This window comes from Rousettus aegyptiacus, unplaced genomic scaffold, assembly GCF_014176215.1.
Source record: "Rousettus aegyptiacus isolate mRouAeg1 unplaced genomic scaffold, mRouAeg1.p scaffold_m13_p_3, whole genome shotgun sequence".
Taxonomy (NCBI): Eukaryota; Metazoa; Chordata; class Mammalia; order Chiroptera; family Pteropodidae; genus Rousettus; species Rousettus aegyptiacus.
In genome coordinates, this window is record NW_023416306.1 from 78,137,915 (window position 1) to 78,161,257 (window position 23,343).

General features: G+C 35.0%; 1 protein-coding gene across 1 annotated transcript in view; it reads right to left on the reverse strand.

Moving 5' to 3' along the window:
- Nucleotides 1-23,343, reverse strand: part of LOC107518834 (contactin-associated protein-like 3) — a 192,690-nt gene that overhangs the window by 69,229 nt on the left and 100,118 nt on the right. Inside the window, exons 5-10 of the mRNA XM_036218262.1 lie at nt 20,549-20,752; nt 19,740-19,924; nt 18,510-18,653; nt 15,802-16,063; nt 11,421-11,567; nt 4,399-4,570 (exon numbers count right to left, since the gene is read on the reverse strand). Of these exons, the coding sequence (XP_036074155.1) occupies nt 4,399-4,570; nt 11,421-11,567; nt 15,802-16,063; nt 18,510-18,653; nt 19,740-19,924; nt 20,549-20,752 (1,114 nt within the window). The remainder of the gene's footprint in view (nt 1-4,398; nt 4,571-11,420; nt 11,568-15,801; nt 16,064-18,509; nt 18,654-19,739; nt 19,925-20,548; nt 20,753-23,343) is intronic.

Here is a 23,343-nt window from a genome sequence, read left to right on the forward strand (position 1 = left end):
ATCCCACATATAAGTGATATCATGTCATTTTCAACCTTTTCTGTCTGGCTTATTTCACTTAGTATTATTATTACAAGGTTCATCCATGTTGTTACAAGTGGCAGTATTTCATCTCTTCTATGATCGAGTAATAGTTCATTGTATATATGTACCATTGCTTCTTTATCCCATCTACATCTCCCCTCCCCCTACCTCCTACCCTCTGGTAAACACTAGTCTATTGTTCACATCCATGAGTCTCTGTTTGTCCTGTTCGTTTGTTGCTTTTAGGTTTATAAACCTAAAAGTTTATATATAAACTTAAAAGTTAAACATATAAGTGATATCATGTGATTTTCAACTTTTTCTGTCTGGCTTATTTTACTGAGCATTATTATCTTGAGGTCCATCCATGTTGTCGCAAATGGCGGTATTTTATCTCTTCTTATGGCTGAGTAATATTGCATTGTCTATATGTACCACTGCTTCTTTAGTCAATCATCTATCGCAGGACATTTCGGTTGCTTCTATGTCCTGGCCACTGTGAATAATGCTTCTATGAACATCTGTGTGTAAATATCTTTTGGGATATGGGTTTTCAAGTCTTTGGGGTAAATACCCAGTAAAGGGATTGCTAGCAATGTTGAGCATCTTTTCATATATTTGTTGGCATTTGTATGTCCTGTAGGGAGAAGTGTCTGTTCAGGTCCTCTGCCCATTTTTTGATTGGATCATTTGTTTTTTTGTTGCTGTTATTGAGCCGTATGAGTTCTTTATATATTTTGTACATTAGGCCCTTATGGGAGGCATTGCTTGAGAATGTTTTTTCATGTGAATGGTTGTCTCTTTACCTTCTTGATGGTTTCTTGTGCTAAACAGAAGCTTTTTAGTTAAGATATCTTAGGATTTAAAGCAGAATCTTTTTCCTCTGTCACTTCAAAACTTGTGTGTCTCCTCCATCACTCATCCATTGAATGATACTACCCTTTATCCAGCTGCTCAATCAGATCCTGAGGGTTATCTTGGCTCCTCCCTCTCCATCAACCTTTAGCCATACAATCTATCGATGTGTGATTCTGTTCACTAAATATCTTATAATTCATCCACGTTTTCCTATTCCCTTGTTCAGGCTATCATCACTTCTCACATAAGCAAGGTAACTCTTATTTGTCCCCCTGGCCTCTGATCATACACACTCTCTCTGTTGGCTGCCCACACCAAAATCATCTTCCACTTGTGGTCAGAGTCTTGCACAGGTGACTTCCTAGTTTCAAGTCATTCAGTGGTCTCCCAGAGAACTTACATCAACATCCAGATTCCTACTTGGCTGCAAGGCTGCTGCTCAACTAGGTAGTCTCATGTTTTGCCATGCCCTGCTCCTTCTCAATTTCAACATCATCCATCCTTGAATGGGTCAGGTTCATGGCTCCACTTCAGGCGGGGCATAAGACTGTTCCTTCCACTAGATGTCCTAGTCCTCTCTCATTTAACCAACTTACCCACCTCTTGCTCCTTCTTCCTGACAGTCCCTCCTGCCCTGATACAAACCAGATGTCCCTCCTATGTGTCCCACAATTCACCTGCAACTTCCACCTCAGTCTGTTTACTAGTCTATAGTAGAAATTGACAAATTCTTTCTGTAAAGGGTATAAAATATATAATATATTTTAGGCCTTGAGAGTCATACAATCTCTGTTGCAACTATTCAACACAGACATTTCTGAAATGAAGAGTATGGCCATGTACCAATAAAATGTAATTTACAAAAGCAGACAGCAGGCCAGTGGCCTGTGGGCTATACTCTGTCGATTCCTAGTCTATAGCAAAGTCACAGAGTATTGGCAGCAGTAGTATTTAAAATTGTGTTCAGCAGAAACCCCTGGGGCTGAAGGGGTGGTTTGACCCACCTAATATTTGTTTGAACAAATCACTTCTTGTTTTCCTTTTTAACACATTAGAACTCTCTGAAATCACACTTGAATAGATTAAGTTCTTTTTAATAGATTATACATAACTACTCTATGATAAAAATAAAGAATACCAGAATTTACCTAAAAATATTTGAGGATAAGGTTTTTTTAGAAAAATAAATTAAAACTTTAGGATCATAGTAATCGATCTTCTAATGCAATTTTCTATTAAAAAAAAAGATGTATAGTGCGCAATGTGACATTCAGCATCTAGAAGGTTAATGTTGGACCAAAGGCCATTGAAATGGGAAAAATGTCCCCATCAGCAGAGTCTATGCCATGAGGTGCACAAGGTGGCCTTTATGTGAGCTAAAAGGGAACCTGAAAAAAAACAGAATTATATGACATAAGACCCTAATGTCCAAAATGCAATTGGTAGGCCCAGACTGCCTCCCCTATAAAGTGCTATTAGGAGCCACTGGAAGACAGCGCCATGTAGATGAATCCTCATGTGGCTCAGGAAGGTTTCCTCTGTTTCCACTGGAGTTCAAACATCTTTTCATAATCCACAGTGTCCTTTGGGCCAGAAGTGCTACTATGTATCATGAATTACTAATTCCCATGCCCAATGGATATAAGTTATAAAACCACCTGTACTTTAATAATAAATCTCGGCTTCAACTCAGCACATTTGGACTTGCTCTGGGCAGACAAAGCAGTGGGCTGGGGGACAGCCAGGCACAACGCAGATTACTCAAAGAGAGCCCAGGCATGGATGTTTGCTTTGTCAAGTTTTTTAAGCAAATCTATTTCATGGTGCATAGAACATGTGGTTGGTGGGTGTGGCCTAATGGGCTAAGAAAAAATGAACATTTTTAGCATTAAGAGAAGTGGACCCTATGGACATATTTTTAGGGGGTAAATCATAAAAAAATATAATTATTGACTATATAGGTCACACTGATATGATGATAACTATTTTCATATCCATTTACAGAGTTACCATGAACTTCAGCTTTAAAGAAGATAATGTAATATCTTAGCTGTCTCCATAGAATGATGCATATTTGTAAAAATCTCTTTTAGATATCATAAGGAAAAATTTTCTATTTTGATGGGATATATACATACATGTATACATACACACATACATATATTATACATACTTTTTTTTTGGCTAAAAGACTTTATGCATAAAGGGGCGACATGGATTCCTTGTGTAAGAGAAATTTTTGTGAGAAAATTCTCTGGCACTAAAATAACTTTCTGTGAGCTTCATGACTGAACTGAAAACCTGTCAGTGATCTGTGACCCCCAACTCTTCCAACCCAATGAAGGCCATGGGTGGGGGGCTATACCCTATCTCTAAGCTAATATCTCTAAACCCTCTTCCGATACCAAGATTCAGGATTCCGGAGCTGGCTGCAGTTATAATTTACAGATGATGTGTCAAAAAAAAAAAAAAAGTTCATAATCTGAATTTAGAGTTTTTGATGAAATTCTTTGAATCTTTTTTCTCCCTACAAATGAATAGAATATGAATATATAAAGATGAACATCTGCTTTAAATAAATCAAGTTCTTATGAGTCAATATTTCATGTACTGGGAATTTATGGTTTTCTAATGCATTGCTACATTGCATTTGTGACTTGTAATTTATTAGACGCGACATGACATTTCAATTAGTGTTATATTTGGAATAGATTTACTCCACAAAGTACTCTGCAAAGTATAAACTTTGAAGAGTTCACCATATATAGATGCGTGAGGGTATATGGAGTGTGTTCATTTAGTCAACATAAAAGTAATGCATTCCTACTGCAGGGAAGTCAGACATAACACTCACAGAAAAATATGCTAATATGTTATGGCTAAGCCATCACTTTTAACCAAAACAACTTAAAAATTAGCATGACTGACAAGATAACCTGAGTAAAGTTACAATGCTTTGCAAGTTAAAATGCTATTGTTTTACATCTTTGCTTTTCTTATCTTCTTCAATGAACTGGCATTATGCTCAGTACTGTGGTGACTGGGTGCTCTCCATTCTTTATTGTGTTTATAGCGTCACTAGAAATCCCTGCGGCTTCTACTTTTCCCAAAGAAAGAGTTATTTTTTTTTCATTTTCACTGTAGAAAAGGTAATGTGGGGCAAATCCAGCTGACCACGCATGATTTTGATTTACTGGTCCTCAGTGTTCTATTTCTCTTTAGAATAATCTGTTTTGTGCAAAAGTAGAATTTTAAAAAGCACTTTAAAATACTCATCAGTATTTATACTCATCAATAATGATAGCAGCATCAACAGTATTCTGTAAGAATTAATAGCTTGGAGGCATACTTACAAAAAGGTAATTGAAAGGAACAATTGTTTAAAATTAAAAATATTAGTTTTTGGTTTTCAGTGTAAATTTAATTTAAGAAAGTACACTTTTCCAGCTGTTTGTTGTTAGTCTACTATCAAAAAATTAAAAACAGCCATGTTAAAATGACATGAGATCACCTTACCTGTCTGTGAGGCCACAGGAGTCTATCTGAAGGTCACGAAAACTCCCCAGTGTCCCCTGCTGTACTGAGATGGGATCCACCACCTTGTCTCCAATGGAGATGAGCCTCAAGCAGCCCTGAAACCCCCCTAAGTGACTTCCACATCCAGAGCCAGAGCTATTGCTGGGACAGCCTGAATGAACATGGAGACACACACACAGGAGAAAATCAATAATTATGACAAAAATATTGCAGAGTGCTTCTGCAAGATGGTTTCCTCCCCTTGTTTGCAGACACTTGAGGTGAGAATTCTTATACTTTTTGTTAGGGTCACTACTATTCATGGATGGGGTGGCAGAGAGCTGAAAGAATAAAAGTTGTTGACATTAGTCAAGTATAAAAATAGCAACTACAGTTGGGAAAAATAAGAGAAAGGTAAGATATAAAATCGTACTAATAGAGTTACTGCACATTAAATTTAAGCAAAGCTTAATTTCTTTTTCGAAAGTACACATGAGAAATCACTTTTTTTTTTTAGCATGATACTAAACTAGATGAACTAAAAGGCATGCAATAATAGAGTCAGAAAAAATTGTAGGCATAATGGAACTTGCTATATTTAAAGTGTTTAAAAAAATTTTAATTGAATATCAACCCAAACAACCATAATTCATCAGAAATATATGTTACAAATTTACTCTGTGTGTGTGTACGTTTGCACGGGTATATTTAAAAATACTTTTGGTAATAAATGATCTAAGAAATATAAGAGTAATTAATACTTTTCTAATATTTTTTTGAATTAGGCACTTTGATCAAATATCTTACAACATCAATACACAAAAAAATTAACAAGTATCTCACATTGATATGACTTTGCAAATAATGGAGAATAGCATCATGAAAAATTCCATTAAAAAAGGAATGGGCTTTAAGTATTTTCAATAATAAAAGTTACCTTTTACGAGTTCTGCTTCAGTCATTAACTGGTTTGGTGTTACAAGCCACAATTCCTATACAGTGGTTTTATTTTCTCCCCATGGGCTTCCCAAGAAGATAATGTTCTTATAACAATTATGAGCAAGGGCATGGCTTTGAAATCGAAATGGAAGCAAGATCAGATCCAGAGCCACCTCCTTCCCACACGATAGGTCAGCAAAGTCTTGAGTACTCTCCCTCCACTCCTAAATTAGCCTCTAAAAGATTCACTCTGGATCTGAGTACTACAAGATGAGCAATGTAAATGGGGTGAATTGATAAGTTAAGAAAAGAAAATACTGTCATCGGAGATGCTTTATTAATGGCAATGATTGAGAGAAAGGGTGGGCACTTGTTCGAATTCAAATCTGCATACACCTACCCCTCTTTTCAAGACTGAAACAGAGGACCTTCCCAGAAACTGCCCTGGGTGAAGGGAGCTGACTCCTCCTCCCCACAGATGCCAGTGTTCAAAGATATAATGAAGCGATGCAATGCAGTGGCCCACACCCATTTTCTCAACTGGGACCTCCCTGAAGGATAGCCCTGATTCAGAGCCTTCTGTAGGTTCTTCTGAGGCTTCTGCTGCAACTGCATTGCAGCTCATCTTGTCCCTGTGTTCATTCCATCTGCTCTCAACCTTCCAGGAATTTCTTCCAAAAATCAGCCCCACTAAGTTGCCCATATGCAAATCCCCATGCAGAAGCAGCTTCTTGGGGAACTCAACCCGCAGGAACACAGAATGAAATCACAAAGCATATATTTAATTGAATACTTTATTTTCATATGCAAACATGAAGTAAGCACAGTATTTTAAGTAATTAATATTGCTTCAATTTCCAAAAACCATGAACTAAATTTTAACTATTTTATTTATTGTTTGCCTTATAAAATTGTTTCATTTATATCCTTTCCAGAAGAAGTTTTCTTTTAACTTGTTAGACACATGTCTTAATTACTCATCTTTTCACTTTGTATTTTCCAATCATTTAAATATTAAGGAATTCTTATGTTAATATGTATAGCTTGGGACTTGAGATTTTTTTGATAGGGTTCTTATTTTTAAAATCAAATTGAATAATCTTATAAAGTAAAGCTTTGACTTTGTACTTATGTGTTTTTCATTCATCTCTCTTTGAACTTTTGTTGTCCATTCAGCGGTGCACTTTCAAAGAGTAGGAACAGAAGATCCAGCCTCTTCGTATTCCCGCATAATGGATCCTAGCATTCTACCTAATAGTTTTTAATAAAATGCATATAGTTCTTCTTTACCCTTTTTTTTTTGGTGCCCAAGTCTTTAATGCTTTGTAATTCCGAAAAATAAAATCCAAAACAGGCCAAGGTCTGCATTAGTTTAAAACCGTTGTTGGAACCAATGAAACCTTATAAATTAACTATATGAGTCTGATGTTTCAAATTTAATGTTACATTATAAAAAACTATTTAAAACAATAGCTCTCATTCACCATTTTCTTGCTTTATGTGAAAATGCATATATTTCAATTGGGAAGAGAATTTCCGAATGGGTGGATAAATTTGGGAAAACTTGCTATATCTTTACAACCTCTACTTACAGCACTTAGTAGCTAAGAACAGTAGGATAAGGAATGAGGAACATTAAGTCAATAAATAGTTTTGTGGAATTGCTATTATTCCTTTTCTGCTTATCTTTCTTTTCTCCAGATCACAAGCCTCAAACTCCTCCAAAATACAATGCAATATCTTATTATTTCTGCTAGGAACAAAACTAAACCAAATCCAGTAATCACAAGGAAAACTTTCTGAAACAGGAGCTTTAAATAAGGAAAGGTAAAACTGCTGAGTGCTTGACCTGAGAGAGGTCAAGAACCAAAGGGTACCATGGTCCTGGACAAGCTCAGGCAAGGAGATGCTCATTCACTCATTGAGGAGACGGCCCCACAGCCTTGATGGCCAAATGGGGCTTTGACCTGATTTGGGACAGTAAATGCTTACTGCTAAGTTAAAGAAACATACCCATTACTACTGAAAGACTCAGCACTTTAAGTACCTCTGAGGATGACAGGGAAGCAGTCACTTTGTGTCACTGTACCAAAATGGGTCCTCAGGTTAGACTTTATTACAAAGTGATCACAGATTCACTGGCTTGCTAATGTTTATGCAAGAACACTTGGGGGATTATGAATATAATTTAATATTATCCAATTCTGCAGGTCAAGTATGCTATTGAATAGCACAAGATTCCATAAAAAAGAATTTATTAAGAGTTTAATTTTTCACTATCCTTAATAGCAGGCACCAAAACTCTGAGTACAATACGCTATAGTGAAACTGCTGTTGGAAAAACAATTTATGAAAAAAATAGAAGTTCAGACTGGGAAAAGGAGAAAAAAAGAAAGAGAGATACTTAAATCACGGATTTCTAGTAGGACATATAAAAATGCTGCTATTCTGTCGGTGGACCCTTCTCATAGTAAGAAAGCCACACTCTGAGATTGCCTGGCTGAAACAGAATACAGACTTCCACGTGGCCAAAGTCCTGGTTTTGCCTGCTCTTCTGTCATAATTATTGGCATCACCTACTTTATTCACTTAAGTGTCTTGATTTGAACAATAAATTATATAGTCACTTTAACTGTAATATCAAGACATACTAGTCTGTTTTTATGGTAAAGTATTCCAAAATAGTTTATTGACTATATAATAATGTAATTAAGAACTTGCAGTTGAACCTCCATCAAGAAAAACGATGAAAAACAAGAGTGTCTCAGAAGGTGGGGTATTGATTTCTTAGAAGAATCAAATATCATTAATTAACTTTTACCTAGAGAACCCAGGAATATTTACTTTATTAGTCTCGACATTGCTACAGAGCATGGATTGGATAAAGTGAATTTCCTTGTCAACATCATACATATTCTGGTACTGACAGACATTAAGTAAGAAGATAATTAAACCAGTGGAGACACAGACACAGGCTACTCTTGGGACTCGATAAAATAGGTCTGATACTGAGGTTTTGGGAATAGCGTTTCCACTCAAGTTTCAACTTCCCTGCCCCACTTTACCCAGAACAGAACTAAAAAGTCCAATGGACTGTGGAAGCAGTGGGGCCCTGAGGAAGGTAGTCTTGACCTGTGCATAAAACTTGTGCATATACTAAATCTATTGAGGACCAGCACTCCATGTCCACTGATCCTAGACCTGCCTCTCCTGGTTTTTCTTAAGTAAAAATAATATCCACATTTTTATTTAACATCAGTAAATCAAATTGTTTTGGTATTGTTTGTTTTATTTTGGTGAAGGCATAATTTGAGTTTTAAAAATAATATACATTGTTTTCCAGGAAAAAAGTCACTGTTATGTTGATATAAGGCATACAGTTGACTGAATTAGTTTGAATCAGTAGCTGAAACTGTTTTGTAGAAATCTACAGCTACACATATAGAGGTCACTCTAAATCTATACCTTAAGAATGAAGTGCTGTGTTACAAGTTCTCACACTGTTTTTGACAGTGCCAATAAATAATCACAATTGAAAAATAGGAAAGCTGTAATAAATAAAAGTCATTATATTCTCTCACATGATGCTTAAACTTTGTAATTCCACTCATTTTAGGAATACTGTTTCTTACTGGAAGTTACATTAACAAGACAGTTTTCCTGCATATCAACACAATTTTATGAAAATACATTAAAAATGTCGATTAGACCTTTTTCAATGAATTGCCTCCAGATCTCCCAAGTTCCTTCACAGATGTTAATGGAGCCCACGGCTGGATCTATGTGTACAGCCAATGTGACTTCTGTGTGTTCTTGGGCATTCATTCAACCTAACAATCACAACATGTCACTAAAACTATAGTACATGACTGTTTCATTAAATTAACCAAACATATTAGGAAAGTCAGCTTGTGCATAAGGAAAGTTTAAAAATAACTGGAAAGATGATTCTTAGCAACTGTACGAGAATATTTATAACATTTTTCGTAATAGCAGTAGAGAACTGAGAACAATCAAAATGATATCAACAGTAAGATGGAATGGTGGAATAGATAAGTAAAACATCGTATAATGTGCATCAAAAACCATATATTAAAGATTAATTAACTTTAGCTATTCTTATTCACATGGCTATATCTCAAAAACTACTGCAGAACCATGAAAAATGAGTCATGAAAAATTGCATCAGTATTATCCACTTTATAAAGTTAAAAGCAAGGAAACACAACATATATTTTTAAAGTTACCTAAATACACAGATTTAAAACAAAACAAATATTAGCAAAAATAAAATAAAGTTGAGTAATATTTTACTGAGATTCTAGGGGAAAAAGGGAAACTGCATGGGTATTATCATGGTTAATTCTGTAGACAAAGGATTAGCCCATATATATTCTTTTAAGAAACATTAGTAGGATTTAAAAAAATATTTGCATATGATCTATTTCATAGTACCAACTGATTCATACCATGCTAGCATATAAATATTTATAGAAAATACTTTCTCTCATGTGGCTGTGCATTGCACATTCTAAACATGTAGAATGTTCAAAAATAAAAGATGATTCTGTGACTTAAATGGTATTTTTTTATTGTTTAGTGCAAATTAAAAAGTAGCTTATTTTGTATCATTAAATAATATAGCAAGGATTTTTCTTCCTATCCCTTTTAGTGCTTCAACATCTTTTATCTTTTAAATTATAGCTCTCGGATAAGTACTTTTTTTAGCTTTGAAGAAATTTGTTACTCTGCAGAACTACAAAATCCATCACAAATGTAAAGGTTTAAAAAACTACCTAAGTCAGAAATGTACCACAGTTAGGGAGCAAAGGTAGCAAACAATTCGATCTTAATGCTGCTGGCTGGGCTCCAATTTTCACAGTGATGTTTGCTTTAGGGGACTTGAAAGATTAAACACCCCAATTCAAGGTTTGTGTGCTTATTGTCAATTCTTAGGGAGGATGTTATACTTTTTGTTGGGCTATTGAGCTATCTCTACCATGATTCCAAACTTATTTTTGAAAGAAATAGCTGTAAAATTCAAAACGGGAATAATATCAAGGAGGACTTGAGCCAAGATTAGAAATAACCTGACAATTACAGCTCTAAGCTTCCACTGGCACAGGATTTCTCATTTGAATGCCCCAGGGATGGAGATTTATTACCCCCAGGAGCTCTCCTCCCTGGCTGAGTAGATCCTAGACAGACCAGATCTAAGGTCCACTGAGCAGGTAAACACTCCATGTGAAAGGGTAAACAATCCAGCAGAGGAGCCTGGTATGGCCTTGATAAAATGCATCACAAAGCAATAGCCACCAAATCAGTCTCGCCCTCTGTTGCAAATAATGATGCCCTTCTGTACAGACAATGGGAATAGAACGTTTCTTAAACTGTAAAGTGTAACACAAGACATGGGGATCTTGGTGAAATGCAGATTTTCATTCAGGAGGTCAGAGAGGTTATGTCCGCTTTTCTAACAAGCTTCCAGCTAATGCTAATGTTGCTGGCTCATGGGTCACACTTTGAGTATCAAGGCTCCAGGCAGAAAAGGAGCCAACAGATAGAACACCAACACACAGCAATCAAATTTGCAGGTACATGCTGGTAAAAAGTTATGAGCCATTTGTCATGAGGACAATTCCCTATAGCAAAGTACTAAAGATAAGAAATAGAGAACAATGATCTTCAACATTGCCTGCACACAGAATCCCCTGTAGAGCATTAAGAAACCTTTGCCCAGGCCTCAGGACCAGTTAAATCAAGATCTCTGGGGAGAGAGCCAGGCACTGGTATTTTTGAAGGTTTCCAAGTGACTGTGGTATGTAGCTTAATTGAAAACAAATCCTAGATTTAAAACCAATCTTATATTATATGCACGTTTCAACAAGGTTACTTAGTAGACTTATACTTTAGGCCCTAATTTATCATATTTATCCACTCAACATTTCTATTGATTATAACCAAAAGAGAAAGATCATTCTTCAGATTTAATTTTCATTTAAAGCTTCTAGTTGTTTTAGAAGGCAGGAGCTGGAATGATAAAGGTGATTTGGTTACCAATAGAATCTGTTCCATTCACTTACCCCCCAAATAATAGGTGTCATCCAAATCAATCTGCCCCCTCAGGGCGTGAGCCATGGATGCTGCTGCACCATCCACCATCACACTCAGGTGATTTCCTTTAGCAGATAAGGACACAGAGTGCCACTGCCCATTATTCAATCCAGCACCTGGAGGTAAACAAAATGGGTTCGAAGAGATTTATATAGAACCTATAGATGCCTCTAAACAGGGCAAGTGCTTGAAAAAGTATGGTGTAGATCACTTGACTGCCTGCCAAAGATGAACCGACCTGAAGTCCACCTAGGTCATCTAGCTGGCTGGAGCACTGGAGCACACACAGGTGCTAAGGACAGGTGTGGCCTTAGAAAGATAGGGAGATGCTTATGACAGATATGGGCTTGGCTGAGGGGTTCTAAGGAGGCAATTCAGTGATATGTTATGCTGATCATTTTTACCTAGGAGGAAGGTGTGGCCTATGTCACTCAGAAAAGGGACTTGTGTAAATTTTGTGGTTCCTCAGGGTCCTTATGTCTGACCCACCAGTTACAGACTGGTCTTTCTGGTTCTTATTACATTCTACCAAAAGTTATTAGGTTAAGTTGAGAATATTATGGCCTAGACCCAGGGCTATATTTTACTTTCTCATTACTCCATTAAGTCAGAAAAGTTCAGATAGAAAAGAAAAGAAGAGAAGAGCAAAGAAAGAAATCAGAATAAAAGGGGTGAAGAAGATAGAAGAGTGGATAGTTTGAACATTCTGCCTCAGAAAAGTACAGTATTATTTTCTTCCAGTCCTAGGGCCTCAAAAGAATAGACTTTCCATGATGGACACTGAACAGTCCTGAAATTATAAAATATTTCATTACAGAGCACATTTCTGTCTCAAGTAATTAATATTTTGGGATGTCGAGAAGTACAGATATTTTCCAAATTGTGTTATAAAAATAAAAACCTTACTTTTAGGTATTGTCATTGTGTATAGCAATCTTGGTAGACTATTTAGAAAAAAAAATCAGTCTTTAAAACTAACAAAATTAAGTATCAAAAAATGAAAATTCATTAAACAAAATGTAAAGTTAAAAAAGTGTTAAGTGTGTGTGTGTGTGTGTGTGTGTGTGTGTGTGTATGTTTTTACCTACTCAAGCATTGTATAAAAATGGAATGACATTGGTGGGAAATGTTCTTAAATATTAAGCTTAATTTTTGTATGGGGAAACTGTATTTGTTTTCATTTTATGTGATTTTTACATTTTCTGTATTTTCCAAATTTGCTACAGTGTACTCCAGCTATTGCTATATTATTTTTAAAAACCAGTATTAATCCCTCCTAAAGCAGTCACTATCTCTTGAATCCCAAGGTTAAAAACAAACAAACGAACTTTTTTTTAAAGTGATGGAGCTAGGAATCGTCATATGGTTGAATTGTTGACTGGCTATCAAATGTGCCTGACTCTAGCAACTCTTACAGACTCACCTGTCTCTCTCTTTCTCTATACCTACCTACCTATTTATCTAGTATATAGTTATATTCCACAGGTAGACTTTCAGAAAGCACTTCAGAATACCTCCTTGAATCTGTAAGAGATGTCATTTGCCTATATAATAAAAAACTATTTTAAGTAAAATTTGTTCTTCTAATTTAAAAATAAAATTCCTGCATTTTTATCCATTTTTAAAATATTTATACTTTATAATTTTTAGCCTTTGTTTTTCTTTAGCGTTCTTTCAATTCTTTCTGCTTCTGATGAAAGGGTGCCCTGTTTCCCAGGCAACACTACTGTCAAAGAATCATGGAGAACAGAGAGTAGATTTGTATTTGATTTGTGCTACTAGGAAGATGTTCCTTGTACCACATCCATCCAGCCTTTTGAAATGCCTCAATCTGGGACAGGGTGATGGTTGTGGGACTGGCTTTGAAATAATAATAGCTAAAAGTTACTGAGCATCCATACTGTGCTAAGTATTTATATGTATCATATCACTGAATTCTCACCATAACTCATACCAGTGTCATTTTAAAGATGAGGATCCCGAGGCTTTGGGAAAACAATCTGCCATCAGCTGACACTTTGCAGAGACAATCCAGAATGGGCCTGGGGGCTGAGTCCTCTTACTCACCTGCCCACCAACTTAAGTCAAATAATTTATTCTATTAACCATGACTTTAGCAGTAAGACAGCTTGGAAAAGGGTAAAATTGTCTCTTTTCTTATATAAAGGGAACTCCAAGGGTAAAGACACCAACTCATTTTTTCCTCTTTTCTGTTGCTCTCACTTCTCTATTTCCACAACCCCCTCAGCTTGGGTTTTATTCCCAGCTCCATTAACATGCATGCTCTAGGTTATACATTTTGAGTAGATTTCTCAATATCTCCAGAAAGATCTTGAGATAATTATTAGGAAAAGTTCTCTAAAACCTAAAAATAGGCTAAAAGATGTCTTTTCAATGCCATTTAATGCCATTTAATGAGATTTAATTTATCCTTTAAAATTTGGTACTTAATACACGGTTTTGATTCTTAATACAAGGTTTATAATGAAAAAAAATCCCATCTGTCTTATTTTTCATCTATTTTAAAAGTATAAAAAGTTATTCCTCAAATGCTAATAAAGCAAGCAGCAAGTATCAAGAGAAACTTACTGCTGGTTTGCTTCCAAAAAATAACATTGCACTGTAAAAGTTTAAAAATTGGTGCAAAAAATATTTGTGTAATGTCTCAATGCTAGCTTACAAAAAAATTAAATAATTAATATGTGTGTGAGTTGGGAGGAGAGGTGGTATGTACCTATGTGTAATAACAATACAAAGGTATTCTTTTAGTTCATATCACATGTGAACTGTAAATCTACACAAACCAAGATTTAGGCAATTTACTGAATCTGAGCTGACACTATCATCTCAGTTCATTTGCTGTAGTACATAAAGAAACTCAGAACACTGATAGATTATTTGATTTATAAAAAGAAAGGGGAATTTAAGTTTCATTCCCAGTTTTTCAGTCCAAAACTGATAATCATAGGTCAAGCAAGATATTCTTTTCATATTCGGTATTCATGGAATGCATGCCATGAGCCTACCTGAGTTAAATTTTTGGCAGTTTCAAATGTAAAATAGTCTCCAAAGTTCATAGACATCATGATTCTAGAAGTAAATCTAGGAATAAATGGATCCTTCTTGGAAGACTAGAGCATAAATTCCACTCACAGACATAAGAAGCCTTACCAAAACTAGTAGCCCTAAAGAAAATGATAGCTCTGAGAGAAGAGGGAAAAATTACAACTGAAAATATTTTGAAAAACCAGTATGTATATAGGTTTAAAAGACAGTTAAAAGAAATCTAATTTCTAGAAACAACAACAAAAAAGGAAAAGCTAGGATAGCAATACTTACATCAGACAAAACAGACTTTAAAACAAAGGCAATAACAAAAGACAAAGGAGGACCCAGTAATCCCACTTCTGGGTATTTATCCAAAGAAACCCAAAATACTTCTTCGAAGGGACACATGCATCCATATGTTCATCGCAGCATTACTTACAATAACCAAGATATGGACGCAACCTGAGTGTCCATCAGTGGATGAATGGAAGAGGATACACACACACACACACACACACACACACACACACACACAATGGAATATTACTCAGCCATAAAAAAGAATATTATCTTTAGGGTGTTGTGCTGAGTTGATTTCACTTACATGTGGAATCTAAAGACTAAAATAAACAAAACAGAAACAAACTCATAGATACAGAGAATATTTGATGGCTGTCAGATGGGAGGGGAATTAGAAGGAGTAAGTGAAAAAGGTTAAATGATTAAGAAGCACAAATTAGTAGTCACAAAACAGTCATGAGAATGTAAAGTAGAGCAGAAAGAATATTCAATAGTATTATAATTACTTATGGTATCAGATGGATACTAGATTTATTGGGGTGATCACTTTGTAAGTTACATAAACATCTAATCATTATGTTATACCCCTGAAACTAATACAATATTGTATGCCAACTATAATTGAAAAAAAAATTATTTAAATAAACAAACAAACAAATAAACAAATAAATAAATTTATTTTCTTAAGACACTCAGTGTTAGGCTAATGTCTTCTAGTATTTCAAGTTTACCTCCAGTTACTAACCATCATCTTACAAATAGATTATTTTTTTTTTAACTTTTTCATAGTTAAGCTTTGATGTAGCTAAATTTCTGCCACACTGACTCACATATCGATAACCTGGAGTTCCCTATTTCAGAGGAAAAAGAAATCTAATTCCTTCTAGTAGGGTTATAAATATCATATAGATTCAGACATTTACTTATTTTAGAAGTTTATGTGTAATGATGGCACAGTCTTGGCAGATGTCTCCGTATTATCTTAGGAAGTACATTTATTACCTGCTGTGATGTCCTTTTCTGGATGTTCAGGCTGGAAGAGACTCAGCTTGAGCTTTCCATCATTAAGAACAAGGATGATAGCTCCTGACCCGTGTCGAAACTGATTGGTCAGCAACAGCCCTGCTCTGTTCCATGTTTGAAATTGAAAAGTGACAGATACTTTTTTCTCTCCAGAGGTGACTGGCAGAGCCAAGTAACTCCTGGAGCTCAGAAAAGTTACAGGGACAGTTTGAGGGTATGAACATGAGAAGGACACATTTCCCTGTGAATGCAAAGAAAGAGGCTTTAGGAAGGTGCAGGAGTAACACTTTCATTTCGTTTAACAATAGATTTTATAGGTCTTACAGAATTTTTCTACCAACCTCTTAAAACTAGGACTTTAAAAATTTCCTTCCTCATCCAACTTAAATCCAGATTTACTGTATAGGTCCCTCAAACCAAAGCACTAGCTGGGCAAACCTATTTTTCTAAGTCTCATAAGAAGTATTCATCTTCTTCATTTTTCAGCATTTGAACTAAGTCTTCAGCCATATCTTTCCCAGGCTTAGTGCAATAGGGCACAACAACAGATGAGACAGTTTTCTTCCCTCAAACTGTTATATGTTTTTATTCATTGTGAAGTCTAGCACCAAGGATCACTGACTCCAAGAACTTTCCAGTGCTCACCTTGGTTATGTGTATGTGCTTATAAGTGTGTCACTCAGGTGACACAACTTACTATATAGGTGGGAGGTATGTGTTTGCATATCTAAAGAAAAGGATATGGTCAGGCTAGAGGTCCCAAAGGTAGGTTGGCTGTCTCCTCGAAGCTTTTACAGGCCGCATTTCCCAAGTCAGTCACTCAGACTAATGTTTGACCTTCTTAGCACACATGGTTTTCATTTTTATATAATTCTGTTTAAAAATAATTTTTTTAAATCTCTAGATTATCTCTATTGCTCCAGGAGAAAATTTATTTTTAATCCTAGTGTTTGGATAAAAAGAATTTAACAAAATCCAAATTAAATTCTCTACAAGAATATTTCCCTGGGATTAAAAATTTTTCATAAATTTTATATAAAAAAAACATATGCCCAATCTTTGCCCTCCCTCTCCAAAATATATTATGCAAAGAAAACCAGTGAGACTGAACTTACCAGATACCAACACATACCATAAAGTCACTATAATCAAGTTGGTGTGCTATTCATATAGGAAAAGATATATCAGTGCAAAAGAATACTTAACCCACAAAAACCTGAGGATATATGTACAATCAGCATGTAATGACAGTTATAAATCAACTGTGGTGGGAAAACTTTGGGTTTGTTACTAAATAGTGTGGGAACAAATGAATATCCACAAGGCAGAATATTAAAAATTGATGCTTATCATACATTACATAAATAATAAATTCCAGACAATAAAAGACATTTTTTTTAAACTTACAAACAAATAAGTGAATAAAACCAATTTTAAAATTCTTACAGGAAATCCATGAGACCATATATAGATTGTTGGATTTTAGAGACACTCCAAAACAAACTGAATAGAGAAATCCATAGACGTACTGACCACATACAAATAAAAACATTTTTTTTATTTACGCACTCAACATTTATACACTCAACATATCATACAATATTTAATATAAAACTGATAAATCTGAAAGAATACTTGGACCACAAATGATGAAGAGTTATCTATCAAATATAAGCCTCTCTTATAAATTGATAAAAAGTTAAAAAAAATAGGCAAAGGAATAAGAATAAACAATGATCAGAAAAGCAAATCCAAATATGCAACAAACATGCAAAAAGATTATTTAATTCACCAGGAATCATAAGCATGAAATAACAATGAGATATTAGTTCATATCCACCGAGCTGGTAAGAGTCTAAGAAATGTAAAACATGTATGGCTGGCTGAGATGTGATGAAAGGACTCTGTCATATATTGCTGGTGAAAAGTGTTGTGTTAACAGCTTTTGGAAAAGCGATTCAACACCATTTATTAAAATTTAAAATTGTATAAAACGTTCAACCAAATTTTACTCCTGGAACTTTATCCTATCAAAATAAAAGCCCCAGTATTTGAAAATACAGGTGCATATGTCGCTCATAGCAGAAAATGTAGAGACAAAGTAAATGCTTTGAGTAGGGACTAACTAAGGAAATAATGGTACAATTTCATAGTGGAAAGTGACACAGACATTCTAACTGTAGAGCTATAATTCAGAACTGGAAAGAATTTCCACAAAGTATTGCTGAGTCAGAAAATCAACATGGAGAAAAGTTTATATAAAATAATCCAATCCATTTTTGTAAACAATGCCAAATGTGGAGGCATATAGATTCATAAATATGCATGTGAGTTTGAGGTTACCAATCTAAAGAATTCAGTATTACAGACCAAGCGTGGAAGCAAAATACTAACTTAGTAACATGAGGGCTTGGTGGGAGGGCCTGCCACCCTGGGGGGAAAGGAGAGAATTGGAAGCGGAAACCAATCGGAAAGAAAGACACTGTCTTAAAAAGCTTTTATGTGATTGTACTTTACTTCTTTTTGTAAAATTATGTATGTTTCTATACATATATAAAAAATCAAACAAACTAAAAGTACATGCAACGCATACCTTCGTGCTTTCAGAAGAGGAATATTTTAAAACTGAATCAACCAAACAAAGTTTTGCTGCTTTTTCTCTTGAATTCTCATTTAGACTTTCTTACCATGATGAGGATCTGTGGTTTGTGTTTCTTGGACAAGTCAATGATATCCACCCCATTATAACAGAGATTTTCAAAACAGCCATAAAAGTTTTTATGTAAGAAGACCATTGATTTTCCATGTCCAGAAATCCCTCCAAAGCTGATCTTAGGAAGAAAAAAAAATGATACAAATAATATTGTTTGATGATTTTCTGATTATCTGGCTAAAACTTTTCTGATTAGCAGGTAAAGTATGATTGTCTCAAATCTATTTGGCATTATTTTACATTATATTCATTTTAAAGGAAGTTTTAGATGCAGGTTTATTAATGCATCATATATTATATTCAGATAAATAAGTTGAATTCCCTTCTTACAACTTGCTACTCAAATGGCTCTGTCATTTTTGTTGATGCGGAATATTACATCTTAACTTCCACGGTAAATCTCGATCTTTGAGATAATGCAGTCAACTGTGATGACATCCTACTTCAAAATCCTTTCTAATATCCATACTTTAGGATCCTGATCTTTGTCATGATTCTGATAGATTACAATAATAAAGCAACTGATAATTATCATTCAAGACCAGGATTGCCAACTGGTCTCCTCTGCTGAGGGAACTTATACCAAAATGAAGGCTAAAATCATCTGGTTTGCTCTCATAGATGTGCTTAACAGAGCTGGCAGAAAAAAAAATACCACAGTTCGGTGTAGATTAGTTATACGTAGGCAAAATAGTGCAAATATTGTTAGGCCTTTAAAAACGCCAAGAAATGGTATTTTGGGTTATGTGTATTTGGCACTCTTGTTACTTAAAAAATCAGGTTAGGGCACATGCTGAGTACTTCTCCAAGTTGTCCTAGGTCACTAATTCTGTTTAGGATTGCTCTAAAACACAAAGAAATCACCAAGGTAATTGTTCACAGCCAAATATAAAATGTAACACAGAAGAACTGTCCAAACAAATGTATTCTAAAATGTTGCTTATTGTGTTGATAGTTCTTTATGTATAGATTTTCTAAATTTAATGACTATTTACTCTCACATAAAGACTAACATCTGTAAGGAATAAAACGTCTCAATAGCATGTTCATGTATCTCCCACTGTTCAGTCATTACCTATAAGAAATATTTCACCAGATTTCTGAATTCTAGAAGAGTCTTTCTTTATTTAGTAGTATTTTCTCAATAAGGTTATGTTGCATTTAAATGATAAAACCTGTGATACTTAAAATGTAATGTTCACACCTCATAATCAAGATCCAAGTAGTTCGACTCTCCCTTTGCCTGGAAGTGATGAGTGTGCCTGTCAACGGTGAAGTTGACATATGTGCTGAGGATTTCTATGAGAACAGAATGCCAATGCTGATCATCCAGCAAGCTACCCAGGGTGAGGGTCACGCTGGTGTCAGGAGAGGGAAGATTAGCTTTGCCTAAAGAGAGAGAAAAAGTAAATGAACCATTCCACCCAGTTTAGTACCATGATTTCTATTTTGAGGTGTCATTTCTCAAAATAATTATACCTTCCTCACATATTTTTAACCCAGGAACTTGTCAACTGGTTTTATCTTAATCTAAAACAATCTTTCGACCTTGAGTAATTTCTCCTATCTTTTTTATGTTCTTTTTATTATTACTTAATGAATTTTCATATTTCTTGAAAATATTTTCTTCCCAGAATCTCATTAATGGTACTAACTCAAAAATTTACAATAGTCAGCCCTTGTCTTTAGGATATTATCAGATTATTTATTGAGCGTCTACTAATGGCCATATACAATTATCAAGCTACAAAATTTTTTTCATAAAAGCATGTTTAAGGCATATGCACATTGCCCTCAGTACATCTCAACTGGTGTACTGGGTGACCATATTTCTGTTGGCCTAGATAGTTCCAGATTACGTCTATTGCTTCAGAGTGATTATTTATAAGGCCTCCTTTCTTACTCAAAAGTGTTCTGGTTTCAGAATAAATTGACTACTTAACGGTGAAAAAAATAAATAAGAAACTTATTTAAATAATCATATTTTCAAAAACACTGCCTTGTAGTTTTTACCTGAATTAAGGAATAAAATGAGTTTTCCTTTAACTAACTCCAGGGTGATGTGTTTGCCATGTTTTCCTTCTCTGTGAAGTAGAATCCCATCATTCTGCCTGGTTTTAAACTTCAAAGAAATAACATCTTTTGTTGGACTCATGGAGTTCTGATTAAATGTGTACAGCAAGGAACTTTTTCCATCAAAATTTACCATCTCAGATTCTACAGTAGAAGACATTAAAAAATAATCTAAGTACAACATATTTTTATTAGCACACTGAAATGTCAACAAAGTCAACAAACACATGTATATACATAGTATATATCCCTGGTTTAACAGACGGGAAAAAACACTACTGCTGATTTTCTCTTGACACCAGAAATCAATATACTTAAACTCCACTCTGCTTTTTTCTGACATTTTACCCAAAATGTACCATCTAGAAATTCTTCTGTTTGCTAATTCCAATTGCTCCCATCTTTGTATTGGCCTATTCTTATCTATGAAAAAAGAAAAATCGGAGTGGGGGGGCAGTTGAAGTCAATCTCCCCTGAATGAAATCTCCCTGTGCTTTATAATCATTCAATATTACTGTTTTTTCAAAAGGTTATAATAGGTCTCGTACACTGATAAGAGGTAAAATATCAGTGTCACTCAATGTAAATGGCTTAATTGTTTGTGAACTCATGGTTTTGGCTTTTAACAATTCTCAAATAAACAGTCACTTTAATGTGACACACACACACCACACACACACACACACACACACACACACACACACACACACACACACACACACACTAGATTTGCTAAATACCACCTTGAGTTCATATTAAAGGGTATCCAGTGAACCGGCATGTAATTTTCTCAACAGTTTGGCTCTGTGACAGCACAAAAGGGCACACCTGCTTTGTGTTGCGCCTTAGGAGTATGGTGAAGATCATTCTGCTGCAGCATATTATCCCTACAATTCTGCCATTTTCTCTCGGCTTCTAATAGTGTCAGATCTTTTCAATTATCAAGGTCACTTGCATTCAGTTTATATGAAAACTTTATATTTTATCATTAATATAAAAAGAACATCAGTCAACTTAACTAAAGACAGAATAAGAGATACACAAAGGAATTCATATTACCCAGAAAAAAATGTCTTTATTTTTCATATTTCACAAGTAAAAAGAAAAGATGTAATTATCTCATAAAAATTCATTTGTGTAACAAATGAAGGTGCAAGAAAAAGCCAATAAAATCTTTCAGGCCAAAGATATAATGATATTTACTTTATTTAATGACACAAAAAGTTGTGTCATTACACTTGGACCTACATTTCATTCAGATTAGCTAAAATATTCACAGTGAACCCTTTATATCACAACTCAAAAAAATCATCTATGCAGCTATCTTTTGAAAATTTGCAAGTTTAATTTAATACATAGTGGAAAATATATAAACACTATTACACCTAAAAACTTGTAAACTAAACAATTATTCTTCATTAAATAATTAAATGAATGCAGCTGATAAAAACATAACTGTCAAATTCAAATGATGTCCTTTACTTAACAGGGGTCCCTAATTCCTGGACCATGGACCAGTACCGGCCACACAGCAGGAGGTGAGCAGTGGGGGAATGAGCAAGCTTCATCTGTATTTGCACTGTTCCCCAGCACTAGGATCAGCACCTCAGCTCCACCTCAGATCATTAGATTCTCATAGGAGCACTGGACTCTGGTGGCAAAAATGTTGGGAATCCCTGCTTTAGTGTATTAGATGACAACAAACTAATTGAAAGCTTGATAATGAAGAATTTAAATGCTTTAATATTTTCATAGTGTAGTTTATGTCAGCCAATGAAAGGCAATGATAGTAAGGTTTATTTTTAAAGTTACCTAATAAGAAATTTTTGTTCCATAAATGATTTTTCCGGGACTATTTTGATCAAATAATTTCTGTCCTCATTGTCCTTGTTGCCACTATTACTTTGTAAGAGTAATATTGATCCCCTAGACATCAGAATCTCCTGAAATGTCTGTTAAACACAGATTTTGGCCCTATTCCAGACTTCCTGACTCAGCAGTTCTGGGGTGGGACCTGGAAATCCGCATTTCTAATGAGTCCCTAGTGATTTTGATCCTACTGATCTGATGACCATATTTTGAGAACAACCGCTCTAAAGCACTTATATTATAGTTTCTGGAACCTTCCCCTCAGGCAAAATGGAGTAGAGAAAACTCTATTGGGTGATAACACAAAATAATGGCCTTAAAACTCTTTTTCCTAATGTTTTGTCTCTGTCTAATGTGATCACTAACACTTGTACCTAGAACAATTAACTACATGTTAACCACCAAATTTCATCTTAGGAGGTGAATTTACATGGATTCGACAGTTTTTTTTTTAAGCCTATAAGGTGACTGAACTATTACATAGGTATGTAGCCATCTGAATAAAACAAATCCAGTTAAAAACAATGTATTTTGCAACGGTCCTGGTAGTTGAACTAAAATCCTAAATGATGATAAACTTAAGCTCAATTTGGAGGTTAATAAAGGATATATAAAACTCAGAAATTGCTCTTAGAAGTCTGAAATGTTGAACTGCTGCTTCTCTTCATCTGAAATTACCTGCATTGTTCTGTGGCCTGTTATGGTACAGCCACACGAGCTAATTTTTAAGATTTGTTAATAAAACAAGCATAAAACAAAGACTAGGGGGAAGAGAGCACACGTACCCACAAAACATTCAATATTTGCTGGTTGGTCCTTTACAGGAAAAGTGTGCCCTCCCCCACATTGCAGAATGGTCCAGCAAT